At 39.4% G+C, this 24464-nt stretch overlaps 1 protein-coding gene across 2 annotated transcripts in view; it reads left to right on the top strand.

The window, feature by feature from the left end:
• LOC140483749 (constitutive coactivator of PPAR-gamma-like protein 1 homolog) overlaps nt 1-8488 on the top strand; it is a 128056-nt gene extending 119568 nt beyond the window's left edge. For both annotated transcript variants that reach the window (XM_072582263.1, XM_072582262.1), the window contains exons 15-17: nt 540-678; nt 5071-5173; nt 6540-8488. In XM_072582263.1, coding sequence (XP_072438364.1) covers nt 540-678; nt 5071-5173; nt 6540-6887 — 590 coding nt within the window. In that variant the 3' untranslated portion in view covers nt 6888-8488. The remainder of the gene's footprint in view (nt 1-539; nt 679-5070; nt 5174-6539) is intronic.
• The last annotated feature ends 15976 nt before the right edge of the window (nt 8489-24464 follow it).

Below are 24464 nucleotides of genomic sequence, written 5' to 3'. Positions count from 1 at the left end.
AGGCAGATTCTTTCAGTCTTTCAAACCTTTAAATGCTTGACATAGTACATCTGTGAAAATGAGAAAGGAATCGCATTCTCTAGTTCTAATTTTCAGCATAATAGTTTACCCATTCCAAAAAGAGCTTATTTCACTTTTGCAAAAATTGTACAGAGTTGTCCTTTTAATATTTCCATGTTTTAAATTAATTACTTTTTGATTGTTAACTGCATGTTTATTCTTTCTTTGGTATGGACTGTGGGTCATTCCAAGTGAATTGGTAACTGTTCGAGTATCAGTATGATGTTCTTTTATAGTTTGTGAAAATATACTTAAATATGTTTGTATGTTTAAGATAAGAGTTCAGTTTGTAGTTAAATATTCAATACAAGCATTAATTTTTTTATGTTGTTACTTCGAGAGAGTTTCTTACTTTCACATCAATAAATGCACTAAAGTGCTTAGCTAAGGTTTTTTTGGTATAATATTATATCATTCATCCTCATTTTGGTTTACTGAAGAATGCCAACTGGTGTTAATTATTCCTTTTCAATTTGCAGGTGTCCAGCCAATGCCCTCTCAAGGAGGTAAACTGGAGATTGCAGGGACAGTCGTAGGCCAGTGGGCAGGAAGCAAGCGTGGACGTGGTAGAACCGCCTTTCCCCTGCAAGTTGTTTCTGTTGGAGGACCAGCTAGAGGGTATGTTGGTTTCAAAATATATAATAGCACATGCTAAATATGTCTTGAATTGTTTGACATTTGAACTCAAAACATTTACCATTTAGCAGAATCTCAGAAATAAAAACTAATTGTGAATGGATTTTCCCTCTACAACAAGGAAGAACATCTCTCTTTCCAGTCTGGAGAAATTCACACGTCTAGAATCATTGAGATGTACAGCATGGGAACAGACCCTTCGGTCCAACCCGTCCATGCCGACCAGATATCCCAACCCAATCTAGTCCCACATGCCAGCACCCGGCCCATATCCCTCCAAACCCTTCCTATTCATATACCCATCCAAGTACCCCTTAAATGTTGCAATTGTACCAGCCTCCACCACTTCCTCTGGCAGCTCATTCCGTACTCGTACTACTCTCTGCGTGAAAAGGTTGCTCCTTAGGTCTCTTTTATATCTTTCCCTTCTCACCCTAAACCTATGCCCTCTAGTTCTGGACTCCCCCGCCCCAGGGAAAAGACTTCATCTATTTATCCTATCCATGCCCCTCATGATTTTGTAAATCTCTATAAGGTCACCCCTCAGCCTCCGACGCACCAGGGAAAACAGCCCCAGCCTATTCAACCTCTCCCTATAGCACAAATCCCCCAACCCTGGCAACATCCTTGTAAATCTTTTCTGAACCCTTTCAAGTTTCACAACATCTTTCCGATAGGAAGGAGACCAGAATTGATGCAATATTCCAACAGTGGCCGAACCAATGTCCTATACATGCTGCAATATGTCCTCCCAACTCTCGTCTCCCTGCTATAGGATGGTTATTGTCAAACTTGAAAGGGTTCAGAAAACATTTACAAGGATATTGTCAAGGTTGGCGGGTTTAAGCTATTGGTAAAGGCTGAATAGGCTGGGGTATTGTCCCTAAAGCTTCGGAGGCGATGAGGTGAGTAGCCAAGTACCCTTCCTAGAAGAGTCCAGAACTAGAGGGCATAGGTTTAAAGTGAGAGGTTATTTAATGCAAAAAGTGGTGTGTGTATGGAACGAGCTGCAAGAGGAAGTGGTGCAATTGCAACGGTTAAAAGTCCTCTGGATGGGTCCATGTATAGGTGGGGTGGAAAGGGATATATGTGGCAAATGGAACTAGATCAGTTTAGGATAACTGATCAGCATGGACAGGTTGGACTGAGGGGTTTGTTTCCATGCTGTATAACTCTTGTGACTCTACTCAACAGTCTTTGCATAGTCTACATTCCAGGTTCGTAAACATGGCTATATGATCCATATCATAGCATGTTCACATCTTCTGTCTGTGAGTACATCATCTAACTGTTGGTATATACTTGTGATTATCAGAAAACCCATACTGCCTATTCTTCCCCTTCTGGAATGTACGTAAATGTAAGCTATAGAGAGGTTCACAATGACTATAATTGGCTCCTGTACATAGTGTATGGGTTAGGGTTAGGATTTTAAGTCTGCTAGGATAATTGTGATGAAAACAGAATGAATTACATTGTAAAGCACCTTTTGAGAGCTACTGAAGTTTTATGGGTTTGTGCGAATTATTAGTCCTTCATTACACTAAGGATAAGAATGAAGACAGCAGGCACTCTTTTAGTTTTTCTATGCTAGTTGTTTCATAGAACCTCAGTATTCCATCTGCAAAGGCATTTGTGAACATTTTCTGCACCCAGGCATAATAGAAATATTTGTAGAGGAGTTTCAATGTGAGAAAGAAAGATGATAATCTATTAAAACAAGCTAGAAAATACTCTCATTTCATGCCTCTTCTTCAATTTCTCTTGGTAGTTGTTTTATAGCTCCATTCACATCAGCTTTCCAGGGCCGTGTACAAATGGTCTTCATGTAAAGGCCAAAGAAATGAGTGTTGACAGAGCTAGCTGGAGCAGTCTAAGAAAGGAGTTTAGTAGCAAAGACAGTTGAGAAACAGTGGCAGATGTTTAAGAAAATAGTTTGAGGTCACAGCAAAGATTTACCCCAGTGAGAAAGTAGGATTGACAAAAAGCATGAATGTGGCAAAGGTTAGTGGTCACCCAGAGTATCGAAAAAGTTTTAAATGCCAACAAGAGATTACCAAAAAGATAATTAAGAAGGAGCAAATACACATCGAGGAAATAAATACAGTAACTACCACTAGAGGATAAGTGCAAGGGAAATTAATGGGTGAAAGACCATCAAGTCCCCTGGGTCTGATTGCACGCATCCTGAGATTTTAAAAGTAGTAGTTACAGAGATGGTGGATGCACCGTTAGTAGTCTTTCAGGAATCCTTTGATTCTGGAAAAGTTGCAGATAATTTGGAAACTGCCAATGTAACACCTGAAATTAAAAGGCAAGGAGAAAAAGTCTCGCAAAACTATAAGCCAGCTAGCTTGACATTTTTTCTTGGGAAAATGCCAGCATTTAGAATTGCATAATATGAGTGGTGGAGCAGTTCTGAAGAAGGGTCACTGGATCCAAAACGTCAGCTCTGCATTCTCTCCACAGATGCTGCCAGACATGCTTAGATTTTTGAGCAATTTCTGATTTTGTTTCTGATTTCCAGCATCCGCAGTTCTTTAGGTTTTTTATGATTTAAGTGGAGCTGAGCTTCACAAAGGGGAAATCATGCTTAACAAATTTATTAGGATGTTTTCAGAAGGTCACAAACATGTTAGATAAAAGGGAAGCAGTGAATATAAAGTGTAGAATAGATTTTCAGAACGTGTTTGATTGGTTCCACGTATGAGGCTGTTTAATAAGAGCCTATGGTGTTGGAGGTGGTATATGTAGTGTGGGTATATATAGTGTGCACAGAGGCTTGGCTAACTAATAGAAGACAGAGTTGGGTTGGGGACATTTTCAAGATGCCAAGGAATCACTGGAATCATTGCTGGAGCCCCTGTTATCTACAATATAATTACTTTAAGGAAAGTACATTCAGGTTTGCAGGTGGCACAAAAATGTGTAGGAAGGCAAGTGGTGAGGATGATGCATTCATTTTGTTGAAGGGTTTAGACAGATTAAGTGACTGTGCACAAATTTGGCAATTGGAATATGAGGGAAATTATGAGGTTAAGTATTTAGGCAGGCAAAATATAGGAGCTGAAAATTACTTAAATAGACAATGACTGCAGAAAGCTATAGCACAGAAGGAACCAGGAGTCCTTGTATATAAATCTAGCACACAATTTCAGATAATAAAGAAACCAATTGGAATGTTGGCCTTTATTTCAAAGGGAACATTATGATAAAACTGTGCAAGGCACTCATCAGAAATGTCAGAGTTGTTGTAGAAACTCTTGAATTTTTTGTTTTCATTGCCAGTTTACTGCCTCCAGGATCAAGATGAATATTTCCCCCACTAGCTTGAAGTCCAAGTTTACAGTTTTGAGCTCTTCTCACAACTGAATTTATAGACAATCATGACAGCACCCAAACAAAATGTGAGTTCATACCTCAGATGTTCATATCAACAACTTCACCATTCTGGCTGATTTTTGGAGTTAGGATATCAAACAAAGGCTATATGAAACACGTGATAACAGACTAAGATGGTAATCTGCTGTGAATAAAATTACTGCATTAAATCAAAGGTTGTACGGGTTATGGCCTAGCTGAAATGAGTGACAAATTATTTTTTGTGTGAACGCAGTATGATGGATGGTAAAAGAAAAACACCTGAGTGCCTGCATTGCATACTGTCATTGCCACTCTCTGTTGGCCTGACCACGTGGAGTATCCATCTTTCACTAACCTTGACTTTGGGAGTGCTGAGTTTGAAACTTTAGATTTGTGGTCACCTCACTTATTTGCTTCAATGACAAAGACTATGCCAATATTCCAGGCTCAACCACAAGCTTGTACCAATCCATGAAAACTGTATGAGCTGCAAGCCTAACCTAATGAGATTTAAGTTGGTACATTGATCAAGATGATTGACAATATATAGGGAGTATTCTAAGAATAACATTAATCTTAACTACACATTTTCTCCATCAGTGAAGTTTGTGTTTCATTGTTATGATATAGGATGGGAGATTCGGCTTGGGATCTGAAGTTATAAGTGTCTGGCCAACTTTAACAGAGCAACGAGTCACTCTTTATTTCTGAGCTCCACTTAGAGTCATGAATGAACATATAGATTATAAAATTCAGAGAACAATTATTGCACCTAAAGTTGGACTATTTTGCTTTTACAAAGGACTGCTGGAGTTGCTAGTGTTTGATCATATAACGTACAGATTTGCCAAGTTTGGATCTGGCAAATAGCATTTAATAGCCTCAATTTATGATGAGTTGCTTAAACAAGCATTTTAAAATACGCTTCTTATTCTGTTCCATGATCATTAGTCTGCTCTCTCAAAAGAAAGTTAATACAGTTAAATTAATTGATTTGTTTTGCTTCTTAAGACGTGCAAGAGGAATCATCTCCAGCCCAGCTGCTAGTCGTTTCAGCAGGGGAGCGAAGTACTACACTAAAAGTGCTGCTGTCTGGAATATCAGAAATCAGGGGGTGAGCTATAGGATCATTATTTTTAGATATGAATTTAAAATTGACTTTTTGTTTGCTTTAGTATTGGTTTAACATTGTTAAATCTTGAGTTTAAAATTTTGTTGATGCTTTGGTATTGCAAATGAAGCTGAACAAGGGTTATACTTGCTATGATATACTACCATTGATTCTGCTGTAAATTACGTGACCAGGTCAATTAAAGTATAGAAAAGCTACACACTATTTAAATCACCTGCAAGGGGCCGGATGGAACAGGGAAATTTCAAGATGGGGTTACAACTCAATTGCTACTTGATATATACATATTTCCTCCCTAATGGAATGGCCAAATTTGGTAGAAATTATTTAAGTCTAGGGAAATGAAGCTGAAAAATTGCTTATCGATGAGAAAATTAGAACAAATGAATATAGATATGTATATAAAAAGGTCACGCTTGAGTATGACAAGGCCAGTGGAGTGTTGGCTTTCATCTCAAGGAGGTTGGAATACAAAAGTGAGTATATGATACTTTTGACATTCAAGGCTGTGAAGTATTGTTTTCTGTTCTGGGCAACAAACTACACATTGGCCTTTGAGTTAATCATGCAGATTTTAAATGGTTAAAATGTGATGTCCTTCCATGCATTTAAAAGGTTGAGCAGTCTAAATAAATTGTTTAAAATGATAAATGATTAGATAGAGAATCAATATTTCCTTTAGTAATTCTATTATGAATGAAGTTAAAAATCACACACTACCAGGTTATAGTCCAACAGGTTTAAATGGAAGCACTAGCTTTTGGAGCGGCACTCCTTGTCAACCATCAGATGGTGTTGTGTGATTTTTAACTTTTTACACCCCAGTCCAACACCAGCATTTCCAAATCATGACTACTATAGTAGAATTAGAGCTGGCCACAGAGGAAACATGTCAGGGAATTGAGAGAGAATTGAGGAAAATGAAACAAAGGAAGATAAATGGAGATGATTACTGACGAGGCATGGTCTAGCTAACTGGCAGAACTGGTCAAATGGGCTGGACGGCCTTCTATTAAATTGTTTCCAAAATTAGAATAACAGTAGATGAATCTCACTTCTAGACATCTAAAGCTGTATAAAGTTTTTAATCTTAGTCTATTTTTGCAGTCAAAAATACCAATTTTGGCATCCACAAGTACTTGGAAATTCTTGTGATTGAGTAATTAATAACAATGTAAGCAATGAAGCCCTACTGAATATATTTTATACGTCAATAAAATACTATATTAGTCATATATTCACATCTTAGACCCTTGAAGTTTTTGATTTGCTATGCTGGAATATCTTGTCACACAACAAGTATTTATTTTAAAGTATATGCTGATTGAAGTGTTCTTGTATGTGACAGGGTCAGCCTGCTTATGCTGCTTCAGCAGAAGAAATTGCTCAAGAATTGAAGGCATCTGGGGATTCTGGAGACCATGGTTCAGAGGAACATGAGAAATCTCAAACAGGTCTTGCAGAAGACTCTTCAGATAGCTCTCCTGCTGAAAATGGAGTTTCAGATGAAAGTAAACCTGTTTCCGAGCTAAATGGAAACAAAGGAGACATCAGGGCTTCCAACCAAACTGAAAGTGCCTTGAATAATGACTCTAAAATGTGCAATACAACTCCTCACTTAAATGCACTAACTACAGATGGCAGTTGCAATAGGGATGAAAATCTTGATACTGCTGTCTTGAAAAAGGAAGAGTAATCTGTATTTTTTGTTTTTTGTTCAGGGGGTGAAGGATGTTTGGAAGGTTACAGAATAGGAATATTTGAAAAGGAAGGCCTACAGTTGCATACAATATTTTCTTCTCCATAGAGAAATAAGGACATTGGAAATGTGGATCCCTCTTTGATGTCAGCTGTTTAACAAGCAATCTTTTCTAGCCAGTTGCAGTTGAATGCTACCAAATGAAATGAAGAGCATTTGACTCCCACATTTGAAATGGTGTAACGAGACATTCAAACTGGTTATGACAATTTACATTTTCTTTTTCAGAACGTAAAGCAAATATGGCTTTAATTTGGCAGTCTTCAATACATAGGTTAAAATACAGTACAGTACTTGGCACCATAACTTTGCCATCTTAATTGATTTTATGTGTTGTGTCAGTTGCTTATTTTAAGATTTAAATTTCATAAGCCTGCAAAAGGCACAGAACCACAAAAAAAAATTCTACTACTTCAATGTCATTAGTTTTGGTGTGGTTATGTCAGAAAAAGATTTTTAAAATAAAATAATTCAATGTTTAAGTTACTAGAAAGTAATACGCAGCTTCGGTTTTGGCAATCTTTAAGAAAAAGCAAATATGTGTAAGAAGCAAATTACATGTCAAAAAAAAACAACTGAAAACATTCATTGAAGATGCAGATGACCTTTAAAAATAGTTAAACATCACCATATAATTGATATGTTTTGTGAATATGACAGCTCTTACCATGCATCCGTGAATCAATGAAATCAGTGGTTTTTGAATCAGATGTAGACATTAGTACTACTTCGGCTAAACTTCTGCATGGTTCATAATTTTTGAAGTGTGTAGTTAATATTATGCATGTTATCGTCCTCTTTCTTCCATCCTACAAGTACTGTGCCCATTTGCAAATTTTAAAAGTTAGTCATAGTCCTATAAAAAGATGTTAAAATATGTTTAGTCATTAACTGATCTTGCTCTAACCTTAAATTTTGTGGTTATTGACCTCTGTTGCATTTATTCTAAAACCTACAAAAGTTATCTAGCCACTCTGAATGATTAATGTTAACCCTGGTGTACTCATCGCTACTGTATTCATATTGTTCTCTGTTGCTGTTTTATGCATTTGTATTAGCAAAGTGATCTTTCTACAAAATTCTTGAAAAGCTTCAATCTTCAAAAAATAATTACCCCCTACGTAGCAGACAATTCAGCAAATTGCTCGTTTTTAAAATTTTCCCATCAAGAGTTTAGTATAAGCAAGTAAACTTGTATCGTTCTGCTGTTTTTGTTAGTGTTTCAAACCTGATGTACTTTGAATCAGAATCCTTACTTTATTATTATTTCATATAATTTTCCTGATGCTCTTCATCACACATTAGTGAACAGAAATAAAATGTAACACCCCCCCCACCCCACCAAATCCCTGCCCGCAACAGCTACATAGTACCTTTTCTGTAAGTTGAAAGGAGTTCTACCTACATATGGATTGTGCAAGAATGAACGACTGTTGGGTTTGCTCGGTTGCTGATGGATTATGGTGTGGTGTAATACTGGAAGGCTATTGAATGCAACTTACAATGCTTAATAAAAATCTTTATTCTTTTAGTATAAACCATTGGTTGTTCTTTTTTCCATTGATCGACTGATTTATCAAACTTTTCTGAGAAGTCAGGAGTAAGTTGTGCTTTTGTTTTTAGTTTTCTGTTGATAATTGTGCAAAAATTGAGTTTTTGAACTTCCACAACTTACTTGCAGTTTTATGCCTTATGATAAAAATGTAATTAATACTGTGTTAATCTCCATTTTAATTTTCTTTGTCTTTTTGAATTATCTCAGAAGCTTTTAAACATGTAGTATGTTAACACAGTAAACTGGAATAATTTTCAGAATAGAGGCCAATTGTGCTAAAATTATTGATGTTGTGTCAGTCCATAGAACATACTTTTACTTGATACAAAAATAGAAGTTGCTTTGAAAACTCAGCAGGTCTGGCAGCATTTGTGAAGAGAAATCAGAGTTAATGATTCAAGTCTGGTGACCATTCCTCAGAACTTGATACTTTGCCAGAATGTCAGTCGCCCCATATTAAGTTATCGATAGGTTATTAATGAAGAAATTTGCTGAAGATTTAATGTTTTAAAATAAATTTATAAGCTGAGAATATTTGTCTTGGAGCTAAGTTTTTATTTGCTGATATCAGAAACATTTGTTTTCATGAAAAGACATTGAGAAATGTCTGATTTAATGTGCATGAATTTGTACTACTACAATCTATTGCGATGCAGCTAATCTGGTAAATTTTCAGTTGATACTCAAGCATTTTTCACTTATTTGACTAACTTTTGGCATATTATAACCATAAAATGTATACGGTAAGCAACATTTTGCACAGATTATGCTAGGCAGTGCCAAATGTGACTTGCTTACATCAAAACAATAATGCTAGACTAACACACAGAAACAAGCTTACTTTGACCCAACCGTGAAACATTTCCTGTTCCTAATATTGACATTTCTGACTTCTGGCAATAATCCTAGCATTGGTTAAATTTTGTAAAGCAGAATAAATCCCCGGTTTTTGAAATATTTACTTTAGTTCTGTATTGTGAGAAAGCAAAGTGAGCAGTACACTTGCTTGAGCTGAGTGCATCAAAACTTTTCTCTGCTGTGGGTAGTTCGGAACCGTAGGAGCACTTATCAGACTCAGTGGTCTTTTCATGAAAAGTATTTTAAGTGATTTTAGCAAATGGAAGTTCATCACTAAGATTTTTATGCAAGCTCATAAATTAATTGAAAAGATTCACATGTATTTGCTTCATCAGTACGCGATAGGAAGCACATCAAGTAATGAGACAATTAACTAGGGTAGTTTCGTACAAAAGAATCTTCCAAGAATGGCAAAATGTGAAGAATATTAATGCAATTATATAGAACAAGATGAATGGATAATGAGGGTATAAATTCAGTGTTGTTCTTCGATCAACTCTCACCAATGTTGCTCATCGTGGTTAAGGGCCTCTTAGAAGAAGCCAATTATCCATGGAAGAAACAACGTACTGGAAACTGGCTCAAGGCATTTTCTGCTTTGATGGAAATATCAGCCTGTTTGACCATAGGACTTCTGCAGCCACATTAAAGGCCTTTCAGGTTTTCATGCTGGTTCAATAACTAGTTCACAATGAATGTTTTGAGTATACCAAAGTTCAGCAGAACTCACTGATCATTCTGCAGGAAGAAATTCCTTAAGTTAATCTTACCCATTGGAAATCAGATATAAATTACAAGAATGAAATAGTAGAATCTTGGCACAATTCATTTATGTTGTCTTTCCACAGTAAATTGATGCTATTGAATGATATTTATTGTAGATGAACTGTAGTTGATTGGTGTGATAATCAAAACATTTTTGGATTTCAAACTCCAGGTTTGCTCTTACTGTTTCATTTTTTTCAATTAGACATGTTATTCTCTTTTCCTACATGCCAAGGATCAACTAGAAAATTGATTTGGTTTCTGTTCTGTTTTCTCAGAAAGCTCTACTATTTCACCAAAATCAAAGCAGTTACTTGAACTGGATGGTAAGTTGGAGGGATTGATATTCTCCAATGACTCCCAACAACCAACTGAATGGGACTTTGGTCCTCTTTGGTCCCACGGTTGTTCATTGAAGTAAATCAAGAGCATTTCCATCATCACTTCCCACCACACACCATCAACACTCAAGTTCCTCATCAATCCATTTTTGGTCCTTTCCTGTATACTGCATCTCTAAACATCTTGGGGTCAGTTTTCACTGTAGAATCTAAGCCCACCTATCTCCCAATTCTTTGATGACACCATGTGTTGAAATGCTTGTCCAGAAACATTTACATCCCCTTCAAAAGCAGAAATTGCTGCCAAACAGAGCAGTTCTGGTAACATTTGTGGGGAGAAAGCAGAGATAACATCTCAAGTCTGAAGAAGTGTTATCGGACTTAAAATGTCAACTGTGCTTTCTCTCCACAGATGCTGCCCGACCTGCTGAGTTTCACCAGCAACTTCTGTTTTTATTTCACATATCCAACATCTGCAGTTCTTTGTTTTATTTAGATGCTCAACCTTTATACCACTGGGACCCCATTTCAAGGCTGGATAATTGTCATGAGAGGATTATGAGGAGATTTTGATTTTTAAAAGCACATGAAGCCTCGCACTTTTACTGTAAAAACCAAACATCAGGTTGGGTCATTCAGGGCACACCATGAGTCTGGGGAGGAAAGAATGAAATCTGTCTCACTGCTATTAGGTTACTTGAAATTCTACATCACCCATTATTGCCATAGACATGTTGGCTCACAACACCACTTGGATGAACCATCTTAGATCTGGGATTTATTCCAGATAAATATAAATGTCTTTTGTTCTCAGTATAATTTCTTTTGCCATAATTATCTTTCTCCTTAGTCACTCCTGTTTTATTTAAAACTGTGGTTTCTTTCTTTGACCTTGATTTGAGCTTCTGACTTCATAACTATTCAAAGAGTTAGTTAAGTATGTTCAATTGCTTAGCATAACGGTTACCTCAGTTCATCTGCTGCTAAAACCTTTGTTCACCTTTGTACATATTTCTTGCAATATGTTCAAGGCCAAGCTCCTATCCTACAACCTCCTAAACGTCAGTGGATTGTTCTGTTCCACTTTTAGCATTAGGTTCTTGCTGACCTGTATTGACCTGACATAAGGTGCTCCAAATTTAAAATTCTTACCCTTGTGCCTGAATCTGTCCAAGGACCACCCCATTTTTTGTCGTCTTCACCTCCTTCAGCTTTCTAAATCCATTGATGCACCTACCCCATTCCACTGGACTCACCACCTTTCTGATGACTCATTTATTGTTCCTTTTGCCACATAGTTGGCAGGTATGCTTTCAACCCCTTAAATCTCATGCACTGGGATTCATTCCCTAATCTCCTGTTGTTTATTCATCCCTCCTCATCTAAGACAAAATGGTTTGTCATTCATTTTGATCATTTCTGCTTTTAGTCCAACGCCATTTGTCCTTTACACCTTGTGAAATAGCTTTGGGCAATGTTAACAGCTGGACTGTAACTTATGTAGTGCAATGGTGAAATTGAGGTTTTGCCCATTGCCAGCGATTTTGAGGATCCTTTAATATCAGCCTAAATTAATAGTATGTTTAGCTAAAGTTTTCCAAATGTAACTTTTAAACAGTTGTTCCAAAGCAATAATTGTTCTAAAAATGCACTTCATTATCCAGCATCTTCCTTGCACAGCAAGCTCCATTTGTTTCGTTTTATTTGTAGACTAGTCATCAACAGCACTAAAAATATTGATTGAACAGTAACCTCAGTAGTTTCTCAAAAGAATTCTTAACGTGAAAATGCATTTTCTTGATGGGAATACAGTTGGTGAATGTATAAACCTGTAACCACTTACCCTATCATCTCTATCTGCTTTTTGAAGTGTTCCTTTATTCTTGTATATTACATACTGTGCGTGTTATTTCGGAAACTAATATACCATCAGTTGTTTCCTTCAACCTACTCTGCAGTCGTAGCGATAATAAAGGCATTTGCCCATGTCAAATTCTGGACACTCGTTACACTTCCAAAGCTATTACCATACTCGGAGAAAGTGAGGACTGCAGATGCTGGAGATCAGCTGAAAAATGTGTTGCTGGAAAAGCGCAGCAGGTCAGGCAGCATCCAAGGAGCAGGAGCATCGACGTTTCGGGCAGATTCCTGAAGAAGGGCTTATGCTCAAAACGTCGATTCTCCTGCTCCTTGGATGCTGCCTGACCTGCTGCGCTTTTCTAGTAACACATTTTTCAGCTATTACCATACTCGCCAACTAATCAAATAAAATTGGCTTCTTCAACTGAACTGTTAATATTACTAAACATTAACCTTCCACCCTCTTTTGAAATTGTTTCTTAAAATCCAATATATCCAACTATGCTAAGTAAGGCAACCTTTATAATTGCTATAAATTACTCTGAAGCAGAGTTGTGAACCAAATGTTACTCCGTTTGGCAGAAACTTAGCTTAGTTTGGCTGCACCATTGGTTCTCTTCATTAAATGCACCACCACTGATATTCTAATTTATGTAGTCCGTTTTATTCTGCAAAATATTTTTAAAAATTGGTTTCGTCAAACACAAAACAAAAGAATTCACGAAATTTCAGTTCCAAATTAAAATATGAATCATTAGCTATTATTTCTCTGATTTTTAAGTGCACATTCTATTTAAATTGTGTTTCATTGACTATTTTCTTTGATTATGATATATTTAATACAATTCATACATTACACTGTCGTGCTCACTAAATACTTATGTCGAAAAATAAGATAAGCTGTGAAAGCTTTTAATTTTCATGGCAAGACTTGAAACATCAGTGCATCACTTGGAGAATGGAAGATATGGCTAAATTCCACTAGGAAGCTAAATCCAAAGCATGCACCTTCAGAGTGGAAGAGTTGATAGTAAAGTAGGATGGTACTTGGGGAGCAGAAGTCCAAAGATATGCAAGTTAGTTGGATTGGCCAAGGTAAATTGCTCATAGTGTTCAGGAATGTGTAGGTTAGGTGCATTAGCCACAAGGAAAAATGCAAGGTTAAAGGGATAGGGTATAGGTCTGGGTGGGATTCTCTTCGGGTGTGGGGGGAGGATAGTAGGTGTGGATATGTTAGGCGAAATGGCCTGTTTCCACACTCTAGGGATTCTATAGTAAGTGTAATGCATTGATAATTGTAGAGAAGTATTTTTTAATGGAGAGATAGCATCATTTTTATTTCATAACTACTTTTAGGGCATATGCTTGCTCACTGTTGCCTGACTTTAGGCAGTGCACCAGTTGTATATTCGAAATAAGGATGAGTCCTCACTTATTCACCTTTACTGGTGGTTACAGAATACTGTGTCTGCTGCCTTCTACCAGTCTGAAGAATCACCACAAAAGAACTTAATGCAAGTAATGCATGCCAGACAAATAACATCCTCAGCTACAGATCCATGTTCCATAGCATTGCAACCTGCTTCTTCTGTGGACACTGAGAAATGACCGTGTCTCAGTCATTAAAATTGGAAAATATTTGAAGAGCCATTTGCTAAAAGTACAGAGCATATTTACTGAGGATATTTAGTCACATTTCTGTGACAATGTTTCAAGACCTAATGTCGTTCCAAATAATAATTTTCTGTTTGGAAGAATCCTAATTTGAAACACTTAGCTTGAATTTGGTGAAGTAGATACAATGTCTGATCTTTGCTTGTTAAATTGTATTAATGAAGCAAATATATTTTGCTTTGTCCTTCCTCATTATGCTGTAATGGATCATTAGCAAATACAGGTCTGCAATGTGATGTAAGTGTTTGGGTGTAATCTATTAAATAAATATGTTTTATGGAGTGGTGAGAAGGGCAGTTACTTAAGGATCTAAAACTTTTTCCCCACTTAAAAGAATTATGTTGAGTAGCCTGCTGTTTAGTAGCTATTGGAACAAAGTCAATGGATAATCTGATTTATTTTCCCCACTCAGAACATTTTACTGTTTTATTCATATACCAGTAATTGGAGAAAAGACAAGAAATTAAGAAAAATAAGATAAGCTGTGAAAGCTTTTAATTTTCATGGCAAGACTTGAAACATCAGTGCATCACTTGGAGAATGGAAGATGTGGCTAAATTCCACTAGGAAGCTAAATCCAAAGCATGTATCTTCAGAGTGGAAGAGTTGATAGTAAGGTAAGATAGGATTAGTTTCCAAAGATAAGTGAATACATTGTTTAATATTTAATATAGTTTACATAATACATTGTTTGGAGGAAAATTTGTTTTACATGTGTAAAATAATCTTTTAGGAGAAAGTCAGGAGTGCAGATGCTGGAAATCAGAGTTGAGTGTGTGGTGCTGAAAGTGCACAGCCATTTAGGCAGCACCCAAGGAGCAGGAGAATCGATGTTTCGGACAGAAGCCCTTCATCAAGAATCTGGTTCTTGTTCCTGATGAAGGGCTTATGTCTGAACCGTTGATTCTCCTGTTCCTCGGATGCTGCCTGACCAGATGTGCTTTTCCAGCACCACACTGTTGACGTAAAATAATCTTTACCAAGTTAGGACTTGCAGTCCAGATCTAGATGTTATTGCAAAACATTGAACAGTTTTCACATATAAAACAGCTTCCACCAACAGTTTCTAGTATTAAGTGGCAGAGAGAATGGAAAAGGAAATTGTGTGGACTTCGTACGATTTGTTTTTCAGATGCAGGACAGATCGCTATGCAATAAGAGTTCACTTTTTCTTTTCCTTTCCTACAGCAACTGATCACGATTGCCTTGGCAACAGCAATCATTGATGTAACACTGGGATCTCGAACTATATTTCAAGTTATTTGTAGTATTGTCTTTAATTTGAGACTGGTTATGTTCTGTAAATGTGAGATTATTTCAGTGTTGAACCTAAAACCGTATTTGGATGACTTGTTTTAAAAAAAGATGCATGAGCATAGCAGGAGCAATAATTGACAATGGAATGCCTTTACTGGATGCTGTTTAAAATCATTGTGAAGAAGAGCTCCATAATATGATATGAATCCATTGGTTCTTAAAAGAAAAATTGTTCCACAGATCCCAGTTTAAACTGCAGCTGCATAATGGTCAGGAATGTGCTGTGAACAGGTGAAGTTCCTTTTATGGGTATGCACCAGTCTTAAAGGGACCATGCCCTGTCACATGCCATCTATTCACAGCCAACAGAAGTTGAATGCAATAAGTTCAATGACACTTTACCAGAAACTTGGAGGTCTGCAGAATAATTGAGCAATAGTTGGAGATAGGAACATACATGAATAGGGTGTTAAGATTGGCACAAAGATTGCCATGTAAACCCACTGGTGGTGAGTACCAGGGGAATTCAATCTTGTTTGATTTGTAAGTGCCAGTGTGGCAAGTATCATGATTAAGAGATGTGTTAGAGTTTTTGAAGATTGAACTAGTAGGATATATGAAGAGGAACAAGTAAATGAGTACTTCAATTTGATTGTAGTAAGGTTCCACACAGAAGATGAGGGCTCACGGAATTCAGATAATTTAAGAGGATTTGTTAATAGACAGCATAGTTGCATTTAAGGCAGTACCAGCCAATTTACTACATTTGTTCCTTGGCAGACAAAGCCACATTCTGTGATGCTAGGCTGAATAAGCGAGGTCTATACTCTCTGCAGTTTGGAAGAATAAGCAGTGATCTCATTGAAACATAAGATTCTGAAAGGGCTTGAGAGGGTAGATATAGAAATTGTTTTCACTGGCTGCGGAATCTAGAACAAGGGACAAAGACTCAGGGTAAGGACACGGTCATAATCTTTGGAGTTCTCCACCGTTGAGAGTAGTAGATGCTACAGCACGAGAGAGATGTTGCTCTTTCAGGTAAGAGGGATGGGGCCAGAAGGGAAATGAAGACTAAGGTCATATCTGCAGATACAAATGTATCTTCATAAAAGCATTAGTGTAAGAGTCTTTATATATGTGACTTTAATATGGACATAGAATGTTACAGCACAGTACAGGCCCTTCAGCCCTTGATGTTGTGCCAACCAGTGAAATTAATCTGATGCCCATCTAACCTACACCATTCCATTATTATCCATATGTATGTCCAATGGCCATTTAAATGCCATTAACGTTAGTGAGTCTACATCTGTTGCAGACAGATTCCACTTCCCTACTAATCTCTGAATAAAGAAACTACCCCTGATATCAGTTCTCAATCTATCACCCCTCAATTTAAAGCTACGTCCTCTCGTGCTAGCCTTTACCATTGGAGGACAAAGTTCTCACTGTCCACCCTGTCTAACCCCCGATTATCTTACATGTCTCAAATAAGTCACCTCTCAACCTCCTTCTCTCCAACAAAAACAGCCTCAGCCTTTCCTCATAAGACCTTCCTTCCATACCAGGCAACATCCGAGTAAATCTCCTCTGAACCCTTTCCAAAATTTCCACATCCTATTACACCACTTCTTTGCCCAACTCTGCATCTTACCTGTCCCACTATAACTCACAACATCCTTCAGTACTATCCACAACTCTGCTGACCTTTGTGTCATCCGCAAATTTACTAACCCTTCCTTCTACACCCTCATCCAGAAAATTTATAAAAAAGACAAACAACAGTGGCCCCAAAACAGATCCTTGTGGCATACCACTGGTAACTGAGCTCCAAGATGAACATTTCCCATCAACCATCACCCTTTGTCTTCTATCAGCTAGCCAATTTCTGCTCCAATTCACTAAATCCCCTACAATCCCAAAACTCTGTATTTTGTGCAATAGCCTACTGTGTGGAACCTTATCAAGTGCCTTACTAAAGTCCATATACACCATATCAACCGCTTTACCTTCATCCACCTGTTTTGTCACCTTCTTGAAGAACTCAAGGTTAGGTAGGCTCGACCTACCCTTCAGAAAACTGAGTTAACTATCTCTAATCAACTTATTCCTTTCCAGATGATTATAAATCCTATCTCTTATATCCTTTTCCAACACCTTACCCACAACCGAAGTAAGACTCATTGGCCTATAATTACCAGGGTTGTCCTGACTCCCCTTCTTAAACAAGGGAATATCATTTGCCATCCTCCAGTCCTCTGGCATTACTCCTGTCACCAATGATGACATAAATCAAAGCCAAAGGCTCTGCAATCTCTTCTCTGGCCTCCCAGAAAATCCAAGGATAAATCCTAGCTGGCCTAGGGCTCTTATATATTTTCAGATCTCCTAAAATCGCTAAAACTTCCTCATTGTCAACCGCAATCCCATCTAATCTACTGGCCTGTATCTCCGTATTCTCACTAACATTGCCCTTTTCCACTGTGAATACTGATGAAAAGTATTCATTAAGTGCTTCCCCTATGTCCTCCGATTCCACACATAACTTCCCACTACTATCTTTGGCCCTAATCTTACTCTAGACATTCTTTTATTCCTGATATACCTTTAGAAGGCCTTAAGATTTTCCTTGATTCTTTCCATCAACAACTTCTCATGTCCTCTCCTGGCTCCTCTTAGCCACCTCTTTAGATCTTTTCTAGTTAACTTATAACTCTCAATCCCCTAACAGCCTTCACACCTCATCCTCACATAAGTCTTCATCCTCTTGACAAGAGCTTCAACTTCTTTAGTAAACCATGTCTCCCTTTCTCGACAACTACCTTCTTGCCTGGTAGGTATATACTTATCAAGGACCCGCAGTAGCTGTTTCTTGAATAAGCTCCACATTTCAAGTGTACCCATCCCCTGCAGTTTCCTTCCCAATCCTGTGCAACCTGAATCTTGCCTAATTGCATCATAATTGCCTTTCCTCCAGTTATACCTCTTTCCCTGCGGTATATACCTATCCCTGCCCATTGCTATTGTAAATGTAATCGAATTATGGTCACTATTGCCAAAATGCTCAACTACCTCCAAATCTAACACCTGGTTGGGTTCATTCCCCATACCAAATCCAATATGGTATCGCCCCTTGTTGGCTTGTCTACATGCTGTATCAGAAAACCCTCCTACACACATTGAACAAAAACTGATCTGTCTAAACTACTTGAACTATAGTATTCCCAGTCAATGTTGGGGAAGTTAAAGTCCCCCATAACAACTACCCTGTTACTCTCGCTCCTATCAAGAATCATCTCTGCTATCCTTTCCTCTATATCTCTGCAACAATTCAGAGGTCTATAGAAAACTCCCAGCAGGGTGACCTCTCCTTACCTGTTTCTAACCTCAGCCCAAACTACCTCAGTGGATGATCCTCAAATGTTATTTTAGCTGCTGTAATACGACCCTTGATTAACAATGCCAAACCCCTCTTTTACCATCTTCTCAGTTCTTACTGAAACATCTAAATCCTGGAATCTGCAACAACCATTCCTGTCCCCCCTCTAGCCATGTCTCTGAAATGGCCACAACATCAAAATCCCAGGTACCAACCCATGCTATAAGTATACCTTATTCCGGATGCTCCTGGTGTTGAAGTACACACATTTCAAACCAACATCCTATTGCCTGTGCCCTCTCATGACCTTGTAAACCTATCCTTGACCTCCCTACCCTCAACCTCCTGTACACTGGAACTACAATTCAGGTTCCCATCCCCCTGCTGCATTAGTTTAAACCTCCCCCTCCAAAGAACATTAGCAAATCTGCCCCCACACCCACCCCCCAGATATTGGAACCCTTCTGGTTCTAAAATGAATATTATATAGCATTATAATTTAGATATGGAAGTCTATGGTAATAAATTTAATTGAAAAAAGGGTCCTTAAAAAACATTCTTATAATTGCTCTCAAATTTTGTTAATGTTCAAAGTTAGGTGTCTTTACTTGGATTGAGAAACTGAATTGAAAGACCATAGCTTATGATATAAACTTGTCAAGTCTGAAAGATATATTCAAGACGACCAGATAAAACAGAAGTATTGATTTGTCAACCTGAAACCTGACACACATAGTGGAAGGGAAAGCTGCATTCACTTTAAATTTAAATTTAGTTTGGTGCCACCTGCTGGTTTGTCTGGGGAACACAGTGCTGTACACTCAGCCTTGCTGGAGTTTTATTTACAAATCTTTATCAGACCACTGAATGTTAATACATTATATTGGTAAGTCTATTCATTGTCTAACTTTTTAGGCATTAGTTCATTGTATTGTTAGATACGTTTGTCTTCAGATACCATAGTCATTAATTAAAACAAGAAGAAGAAATTCAGTCTGACAGCATCTCCTTGGATGCATCCACCGCATGGTTCAAGATCAAACTATACAGATGTGGAATCTTCCAGATCTCATCCTAGTTTAATCTGCTGTACAACTGAGTATGTGCCACAATTGATATTCATGTTTCCAAAATGAAATTCAGTTGCTATTTCTGTTCCTGATCATTGTCAAGATTAGAGTGATGCTGAAAAAGTACAGCAGATCAGGCAGCATCCAAGGAGCAGGAAAATGAACATTTCGGGCAAAAGCCCTTCACCAGGAATGAGGCAGGGAGCCTCGGGGTGGAGAGATAAATGGGGGGGATGGGGCTGGGGAGAAGGTAGCTAAGAATACAATAGGTGGTTGGAGGTGGGGATGAAGGTGATAGGTCGGAGAGGAGGGTGGAGCGGATAGATGGGAAGGGAGATTGGCAGGTAGGACAGGTCCTGAGGATGGTGCTGAGCTGGCAGGTTGAAACTGGGTAAGGTGGGGGGAGGAGAACTGAAGAAACTAGTGAAGTCCACATTGATGCTCTGGGGTTGAAATGTTCTGAGGCGGAAGGTGAGGTATTTAGATTAGATTACTTACAGTGTGGAAACAGGCCCTTCGGCCCAACAAGTCCACACCGACCCGCCGAAGCGCAACCCACCCATACCCCTACATCTACCCCTTACCTAACACTACGGGCAATTTAGCATGGCCAATTCACCTGACCTGCACATTTTTGGACTGTGGGAGGAAACCGGAGCACCCGGAGGAAACCCACGCAGACACGGGGAGAATGTGCAAACTCCACACAGTCAGTCGCCTGAGGTGGGAATTGAACCCGGGTATCTGGCGCTGTGAGGCAGCAGTGCTAACCACTGTGCCACTGTGCCGCCCAAGATTAGAGTGGTGCTGGAAAAGCACAGGTCAGGCAGCATCCAAAGAACAGAAAAATCAACATTTCAGGCAAAAGCCCTTCATCTGGAATGAGGCAGGGAGGCTCCAGGGTGGAGTTATTGGGTGGTGAGGGAGTGCCAGTGGAGGCGACCCAGGACCTGCATGTCCTCAGCAGAGTGGAAGGGGGAGTTGAAATGGTCAGGAATGGGGCGTTGGGGTTGATTGGTGCATGTGTCCTAAAGCGCTCTGCAAGAAGGTGTCCAGTCTCCCCAATGTAAAGGAGACTGCATCAGGAGCAACGGTTACAATAAATGACATTGGTAGATGTGCAGGTGAAATTTGATAGATGTGGAAGGCTCCTTTGGGGCCTTGGATGGAGGTGAGGGGAGAAGTGTGGCGCATCCAAGGCCCCAAAGGAGCCTTCCACATCCATCAAAGTTTTACCTGCACATTCACCCATATCATTTATTGTATCCGTTGCTCTTTATGCAATCTCTTTTACATTAGGGAGACTGGCCGCCTTCTTGCAGAGCGCTTTAGAGAACATATATCTAGGACATCCGCACCGATAAACCCCAACGCCCCATGCCCGACCATTTCAACTTCCCTTCCCACTCTGCCGAGGACATGCAGGTCCTGGGACTCCTCCACTGCCACTCCCTCACCACCTGACACCTGGAGGAAGAACGCCTCATGTTCTGCTTCAGAACACTTCAACCCCAGGGCATCAATATGGACTTCACTAGTTTCCTCATTTTCCCTCCCCCCACCTTACCCCAGTGCCAACCGGCCAGCTCAGGTCCATCCTCATGACCTGTCCTACCTGCCAATCCTCCTTCCGACCTATCCACTCTACCCTCCTCTCCGACCTATCACCTTCATCCCCACCTCCATCCACATATTGCACCTTAGCTACCTTCTCCCCAGCCCCACCCCCCTTCCCATTTATCTCTCCACCCTGGAGCCTCCCTGCCTCATTCCAGATGAAGGGCTTTTGCCTGAAATGTTGATTTTCCTGTTCTTCGGATGCTGCCTGACCTGTGCTTTTCCAGCACCACTCTAATCTTGAGTCTGATCTCTAGCATCTGCAGTCCTCACGTTCACCTGTTCCTGATCATTGTCCAGTGCACCTGATTGGAAACTGCCCATAATTAGACAAAATGTGAACCGGTTTAGGATTGTGAATAATTTTGTCTTTGATTAAGTGTCCTATTAACACTTTCTGTATACCACAGCTCCCCAGCATGCAGTTTCGGCCTTAAATAGGGTCACGAGCTGAACGCTTGGAGTTGCAAGTTGCCATCATGGAGTTCTCACTTACTGTCAAACAGGCCTCCACTTACCTGCTGTCTGTTTTCCCCATTCTCCCGTCCCTCATATGCCCATCTGCTCTCAGGTCTCACTAAGGGGTTGGAACAATTTCCAGGCCTCATGAGATCACAGTGGGGAAAATATTAAGACCTTAAGACATAAGACCATAACACACGAGTGGAAGTAAGGCCATTCGGCCCATTGAGTCCACTCCACCATTCAATCATGGCTGATGGGCATTTCAATGCCACGTACCCACATTCTTCCTGTATCCCTTAAATCCTTGCTAGACCAAGAATTTGTCAATCTTTACCTTGAAGACAATTAACGTCCCGGCATCCACTGCTCTCTGTGGCAATGAATTCCACAGGCCCACCCCTCTCTGGCTGAAGAAATGTCTCCTCATTTCCGTTCTAAATGGACCCCCTCTAATTCTAAGGCTGTGCCCGCTGGTCCTAGTATCCCCACCTAATGGAAACAAATTCCCAGCGCCCATTCTTTCTAAGCCATACATTATCTTGTAAGTTTCTACTAGATCTCCCCTCAACCTTCTAAACTCCAATGAATACAATCCCAGGATCCTCAGCCATTCATTCTATGTTATGCCCACCATTCCAGGGATCATCCATGTGAATCTCCGCTGGACACGCTCCAGTGCCAGTATGTCCTTCCTGAGGTGTGGAGCCTAGAATTGGACACAGTATTCTAAATGGGGCCTAACTAGAGCTTTATAAAGTCTCAGTAGCTTTTACATTCCAACCCTCTTGAGATAAATGACAACATTACATTTGCTTTCCCAACCACAGACTCAACCTGCAAGTCAACCTTTAGAAAATCCTGGACTAGCACTCCCAGATCCCTTTGTACTTTGGCTTTAGGAATTTTCTCACCGTTTAGAAAATAAGTCCATGCCTGTATTCTTTTTTCCAAAGTGCAAGCCCTCACATTTGCTCATGTTGAATTGCATCAGCCATTTCCTGGACCACTCTCCTAAACTGCCTAAATCTTTCTGCAGCCTTCCTACCTTCTCAATACTACCTGCCTGTCCGCCTAACTTCGTATCATTGGCAAACTCCACCAGAATGCCCCCAGTCTCTTCATCCAGATCATTAATATATTAAAGTGAACAGCTGCCGCCCCAACACTGAACCCTGAGCGACTCCCACTTGTCACTGGCTGCCATTCTGAAAAGAACCTTTTATCCTAACTCTCTGCCTTCCGTCAGGCAGCCAATCCTCAATCTATGCCAGTATCTCACCTCGAACACCATGGGCCCTCACCTTACTCAGCAGCCTCTCATGAGGCACCTTATCAAAGACCTTTTGAAAATCTAGGTAGATAACAGCCACTGGGTTTCCCTGGTCTAGAATGCTACCTACAATTGAGATTTGGCTAATCGGCTTATGATTTTCCATCTTTGTCTTGATCCTTTCTTGAACAAGGGGGTTACAACAGTGATTTTCCAATCATCTGGGACTTTCCTGACTCCAGTGATTTTTGAAAGATTACAACCAATGCCTCTGCTATTTCCTCAGCCACTTCCCTCAGAACTCTAGGTTGTAGCCCATCAGAGCTAGGAGATTTATCAATTTTTAGACCTTTTAGTTTTTCTAGCACTTTCTCTTTTGTAATGGCTACCATACTCAACTCTGCCTCTTGACACCTCCTTAACTGTTGGGATATTATTTATCTCTTTCACTGTGAAGACTGAGGCAAAGTATTTATTAAGTTCTTCAGCTATTTCCTTATCTCTCATCACGAGCCTTCCTACATCAATTTGGTGCAGCCCAATTTTGCCCGTCGTTTGTTTCTCATGTATTGAAAGAAACTTTTACTATAATTTGTAATATTACTGGTTAGCTTACCTTCATTTTTTATCCTCTCATTCCTTATATCTCTCTTTGTTATCCTCTGTTTGTTTTTGAAGTCTTCTAAATCTTCTGATGTCCCAGTGCTGTTGGCCACTTAATAGCTCTGTCGGTTGGTATGATAAATATCCTGACTGACTGGGGCAGCCATGGCTGTCCGATGCTATACACACACTTACACATACACACACACACACACATACATACATACATACACATACACACACGTATATATACACACACGTATACACACACACGTACACACGTATACACACACACATGTACACATATACACGTACACACACGTGTACACACACATACATACATACACACATATGTATACACACACACGCGTGTACACACGTATACACACACACGTACACATACACATGTACACACACACACACTTACACACACGTGTACACACACACACACACACACACACACGTACACATACACACTCGCACAGACACACACACACATACACATACACACATTTACATCTTTCTTTTCTTTGGGAGGCAACCACTGCTCTAGACAGGTATATAGGGGTGGGGAGGGGAGGAAAAGCCACTGGAGTCTTTGGACGTGTCATCACCTTCCAATTTCATGCCCACTTTTCTTATATCTTTGCACCTTTGCAAGGAGATTTGCATTTTTTGCATTTGCCCTTTTTTCCCCAGGGCTAGCCATAGAACCTCCTGCAATGACTTCTATCCCATCTTCTCTTGCTATAACTGTGGAATCCTTCTGGGTTCCCTCTTATTTCTCATTCACATTGTGT

Source organism: Chiloscyllium punctatum, chromosome 12 (genome assembly GCF_047496795.1).
Source record: "Chiloscyllium punctatum isolate Juve2018m chromosome 12, sChiPun1.3, whole genome shotgun sequence".
NCBI classification, from domain to species: Eukaryota; Metazoa; Chordata; class Chondrichthyes; order Orectolobiformes; family Hemiscylliidae; genus Chiloscyllium; species Chiloscyllium punctatum.
The sequence above is the reverse complement of the archived record's forward strand: the minus strand, read 5'-3'. Positions and strand labels throughout refer to the sequence as shown.